The sequence below is a fragment of the Teleopsis dalmanni genome, chromosome 1 (assembly GCF_002237135.1).
Source record: "Teleopsis dalmanni isolate 2A chromosome 1, ASM223713v2, whole genome shotgun sequence".
In the NCBI taxonomy this organism is placed as follows: domain Eukaryota; kingdom Metazoa; phylum Arthropoda; class Insecta; order Diptera; family Diopsidae; genus Teleopsis; species Teleopsis dalmanni.
In genome coordinates, this window is record NC_051846.1 from 58,986,233 (window position 1) to 58,991,880 (window position 5,648).

The 5,648-nt window shown below is 32.4% G+C and overlaps 1 protein-coding gene across 2 annotated transcripts; it reads left to right on the forward strand.

Annotated features, from left to right (window-relative positions):
- The first annotated feature begins 1,989 nt into the window (after positions 1–1,989).
- Positions 1,990–3,986, forward strand: LOC119688818 (zinc finger CCCH domain-containing protein 3-like). 2 transcript variants are annotated; one of them, XM_038103505.1, is made up of 4 exons: positions 1,990–2,686; positions 2,749–3,213; positions 3,284–3,479; positions 3,562–3,986. In XM_038103505.1, exons 1-4 carry the CDS (start codon positions 2,022–2,024, stop codon positions 3,925–3,927), a joined length of 1,692 nt encoding a protein of 563 aa, XP_037959433.1. In that variant the 5' UTR covers positions 1,990–2,021; the 3' UTR covers positions 3,928–3,986. The 2 variants fall into 2 exon arrangements, with proteins under 2 accessions (XP_037959433.1, XP_037959482.1); XM_038103554.1 differs by having other exon boundaries at positions 2,752–3,213.
- Positions 3,987–5,648: the final 1,662 nt, after the last annotated feature.

Here is a 5,648-nt window from a genome sequence, read left to right on the forward strand (position 1 = left end):
GTTGGACAGGCAGAAGAATTTTCCTACTTAAGCCTCACTGAATTTTTCTTTAAATTATATCATAATTTCCAACAGCTCTATTTTTTTTTTCAATTGATAGAATTGTCAATGCAGGTAGTCTCTCAGGCTCATCATACTTCTCAAATATGTCTTAATCAATTTTAATTTTGAGAAGCTTCCTTTAGGATGTGTTGCTTTATATCGTTGTTTGAGCTTAGTAATATCGATTTTAAAAGCAGCAGTTCCTCATACAGTTCAATAGGCGGAATGTCGCTGTTTTTACCTTCCCAATGTATTATACCTGAAGTATTACAATGCTTGGGAAGGTCTTCGTTTGGTATACTTTCCATACGATTAATGTATAAACATATATAAAACTAGCCGTTCAAAATATCCATTAAATGTTTTAAATCGACAGTCGGTATTAATTATGATAGTATCTATCATTATAGTAAAAAAGTTTACTTTATACTGCATTTCAATGGATTCTATGGGTCCATCAATATATTCATCACTGAACAATCGTTTCATCTTTGCTATTATTTTTTCTTTAAATTTAAATGCAATTTTGTAACTACTTTTTTTTACAAACAATTAGGATTGTTCAACTATTATTCAAATTCAGTATTTCGATAGTATTTTATCAAGATACGAAATTAGCATAGACTGTCAATAGTGATCTTCAAGTCTACTTTAGTTGATTGCCATAGTTTATTAATAGTGTTCACTCGTAGTAACACTTATAGCACACGTGTTTTACAACAATAAGTTCGAAAGTCAGCCTTTCATTCAGAACTGCTTCACAATCGCTTAGAGGTTCAGAATCATTAGTTTTGTTTCTAAGATTATTCGCGCATTCAATAACATCATAAAATTGCAGAGATATCTTCTTCTTGTTTTAAAGAGAGAAGACCTAAAAGGTCGACTGACTTTGCTCGACTTAACCCGAAAAACGTTTTCACTGTTGTAGAGGAATTAGTTTCATCACTCAAAAGCAAATTCAAATTTTGGCCTCCACAAGGCATAAAAAACTGCCATTTTTTGCACTATCATCCAGGCTACGGGATTCCAGATGAGTTCTAAATGGCAAATTATGAGAGGCCAAGAATTTTGTTATGCCAATGAATGTTGCCCTTAACAGCGAATACCTCCATTGTTAAAAGACTTTCTTATTTACATAAAAAGAGACAAATAATATCATTTTTTCTCTAGTTAATTTAGTCAAGATTTTAAGAAATATCCTAATTATTTTCATATTAATCTAATAACTAGCAACTAGAATTAAAATTAATATTTATTTTAATTTTAATTACATTTTAAGACCTTGTAGAACTTATAAACATGTACGCGCGTAGTCATATAAATTGGTTCAGGTTTTTGAGGTAATCACTGCGAAATTGTTAACATTACTTCAAAATTTGCTATAAAAAATAGTTTATAGATGTTTCATCAAATATTATTATTTTTCGTTTATTACCGATCCTTCACCGGTTCTTCATCAATTCTTCAACGGTTCTTCACCGGATTTTCACTGGTTGACGTGATGGGATTAGTTTTCTTTTCGTGCAAAATTTGTAGCTCTGAAATACCTGTACTCTCACGAATTAACTCAGATTTTGTTTTTCGATAGGAAACTGGGGAAATAATTTAAATAGCCCATAGCAAATGGAAGGTTTTGGATTACATCTCAAAATATTTGATATGTTTTCAGAGAGTGATAAGCACTTAAGTCTTTGCGTGGTATACTTTTAATTTGTTTTATATAGTAAAATTTAAATTTTTTTTTAAATTTAGTTTTATTGTAAAATTTGTTTGAAACGAAGTAACCTAAGAAACAACTTTTTTTAACGAAATAAATAATATTCTACAAAGTAAAAAAAAAATTAAGAGCTATAAAAAGTTGAAATTACGCAGAGTGAAGTTAATTTTAAATTTGATTGGTGCGAAATAATTAAATTCTTTACGGATTGTAGTGTAAAAATTCCTTACAAAGAATTTTATAGTCGAAATAATAAACAAACATGATATATATAAATCCAAATTTTATAAAGAAAACCCAAAACAATCCTATTCTATCAGTGAAGACTACACATTTTAACCCGCTGTTTTTCTCGTCAAGACTGATACATATGAATCCACAATTTTTACTTAATCTCGCCGCAGAATATTGGTCAATTGTTGCTAAAGATAATACAACACCAACATATGAAACTAACATAAACCTCCACACTCCAGCCACAATAGACGAATCGCCTAACACAACTCCACTTACACAAGACCAAGTAGAAACTCGTACACAAGCAGAGAACATTCGCATAACAATCGCACAACAATCACATTCAAACTTACCGCAGGAACGGATCGTTGAAGAAGCTTTATTGGCCAATGTGATTGAAGACTTATCACCATCGACTGGTCACAACAATCATATTCTAGTAAGCCACACACAGCAACATCACAACACAACATTTTTCAAAACAAATGCTACAAGTTCGAAAGTACTGTCACGTAGATTCAAGGTAGTTCATCACAAACGCCTTAATCGCAACCCATTCATTTCACCAAAGAGTTATAAATTAGATAATAAAATTGATAAGGCTTTTAACGCATGCACCACCTCTTCGTTACCAAAAACAAGAAATTTTAACTCTGGTGCGAACTGTGCTCCAAGATCATCAGTATCCAGGTAAGTGTGGCGTTGCTCATATAAACTACAGTAATACTTTAATTATTTAATTACTTTTAAAGCAGTGCATTCTTCGGTTGTCCCTACGGTCAAAATAAAAAATTTCAATTAAAAAACATTAATGGTGTGATGTACAAATTAACACGTAATTCATTACAACGCAAGGACCTCGTCCTCAATAACACAAAACCCAAGTCGGAGAGCACTCACTCAAATGTGAAAATCAATGCACAAGAACAGCAATCAAATCAGTTAGTGGATTTTAAGTCGAAGCTTCCACAAGGGAATGCTGGTGGTCTGCTCCACAAATCTTCGCCAGGTAGTGATACTTCCACGTGGACTAAAAATAACACAACTACGGCGCATGAAAATTGCGCCAAACAATATTCTGCAGAGCAATTGAGAAAACGATATTTCAAGAACAATGTACCATGTGTCATTTTCCAACGAACAGGAAAGTGTGCTGCTCAAGAACTCGGTCGATGCAATAAGAAGCACGATAAGCAGCAAGTTGTGATCTGTTCTAAGTACATACATAATATAAAAAGACTGGAACTGCAGTTTCCTAATAATTCCCTATATACCATAATTTTGTAGATTTCTTCGCGGTGAGTGTGAAAATAAAAACTGTCTCTTGTCGCATAATGCCTCTTACTCGAAAATGCCTGTTTGTAAGTTCTATCTGCGAGGAACGTGCGTCCGCGAGAAATGTCAATATCTGCACAAAAAGCTTAATTCCAAAACTGACGTTTGTGAAGATTTCCTACGCGGATTCTGTAAACTTGCAGAAGAGGTATTTCCATTGAAATAAATATAGAACACATTTATATATATTTGTTGCATATTTTTATTAATTGCAATTACGAATAATTTAGTGTGAAAAACGTCATGTATTTGTATGTCCGCAATATGAACGCAATGGAGAATGCAATACTAAGAATTGCATTTATTGTAAGTCAGGTCGAGATCGGCCTAAAAGAAAGAATGAAAAACAGAAATGCGTGAAATCTAAATCGAGCTCAGATGGATTTGTTAAAAATAATAAGAAGTCTGATCAAAAGGAATTACCAGTGAAAACTGGTATCCATTCTAAGTCTGAAGTAGTTAAAAATCGTTATTTCTTAGAACTTTCTAAAGCAAATGAAATAGATGTTGACACCAATAGTAAACAATTAGTAGATCCAGAATATGAAGTCGAACAGTTAAAAGGCATTGAAATGCCAAACTTTATACCGATTTAGAAAGATTTATGCAAGGTTCTATATAATAAATTATAGTTATATGTGATTTTTACTTTTTAGCAGCGTTAAGTATTAGTTATTTTGAAATTATTAGTTATTCTGAAGTTATAAAATTACAAAATACAACACAACTAAAAAATGTAAAACATGTTTATATAAATAAAAAGTATATTAATAAAGTACTTGTGTTCTTGAGGGCTTTATAATAATTTGCATTATTTCGCAACATATATTCATATCTTAAACGATTTATTGAACGGCGTAAACCGACCATGGCAAAATCGTTTATTCTAATTTACTTTTTTACTTATGTTAAATACTAATATTGTTTGATTTTGAATTTATCTAAGTTTAAACTTGTGCATTTTTCCATTGGTTGTACAAACAAGACGTAACTAGGACGAAATGGCGTTTAAAGTTGTCGCTGTTGTTTTTCACCCAAAAAGTTATCTTAAAACCCAATGTCTAGACAAATCATAAATAGTTGCCTGGCAACCCTGATAGACTGGTTGCTTCTCAAACCTCATTTGCGCCGGTCTTATCATTTTTCAATTTATTCGGTTTTAATTAACGAACTACAAAAAGGCTTGAAGTTCTCAAAATATTGGTGACCCGACCTGATAATAATAAAAAATTAATACGAATTCACCAAAATTTAGGCAAACTTTTAAACAAATTATTTCGGTTGCGAAATATTTTGTCGATCATTTTGTAGTCAGTTTATATTCGGTTAAAATATATACCGTTTTCCTTTATCGTCGACATACGTACCCTCTGCGCAATCAGCGCAGCGTTATCAAGTTTTTTATCGCTGCTCAATTGAGCATGTGACCTTGCAGCTTAACCGGTTTCAATAACAATGATCGTTTTAGCGGATAAATGTTAAACGGTCCTTATTCGTTGTAGACTTTTTAGTGTTATTGCGGTTTCTAACAATTTGTTGTTTTTTGCTATTACTCAGGGGAGCTCGCTATATAATGGCAAATGAAGACAAGAACACACTTTCATTCCTCAAATTAAAATGTGATCGTCTAACCAGACAACTATTTAATTTGAGTCAAAAATTATCCGAAGATTTTATAAGTCGTTGTCATGAAGTGCAATTGCAAATTTATGTTCATACTCTTGAGCAACTTAATGACGATTTTGAAAAATCACAATCTAACCTATAATAGAAGAAGAAAACTTTGACGAATTTTAAGGTGAACCAAGATTTAATTTTTCCGAATCATATGTGGAATTAAAAACAGCGCTTATGATAGCACTTAACAATTGCCGATCTAACAATGTGCAATCATCTACCAGATATCCATCAACAGAGGAAACTTCTTCCATCAACATTAAGTATTCTCGGTCAAGATTACCTGAACTGCAATCACCTACATTCGGTGGTAAAATTACAGAATCGCCGCATTTTTATGCTATGTTTAAGACGATTGTAGATAGCAGTGCAGATCTAAGTAATCTAGAGAAGCTTCAGCATCTGCGATCATGTTTGAGGGATTCTGCGTTGGATACAATCAAGTCACTTGAAGTTAATTACTTAAACTATGATAAGTCACTTAATTTACTTGTTAAAAGATTTGACAATAAAAGATTAATTTTTCAGGCACACATTAATGAGATGTTTGAGCTGCGACGAGTTGAACCAAAGTCAGTAGAGAGGCTGCGTCAATTAAGTGATAAAATAAATTCGCTTTTGCAAGCGCTGTCGACATTGG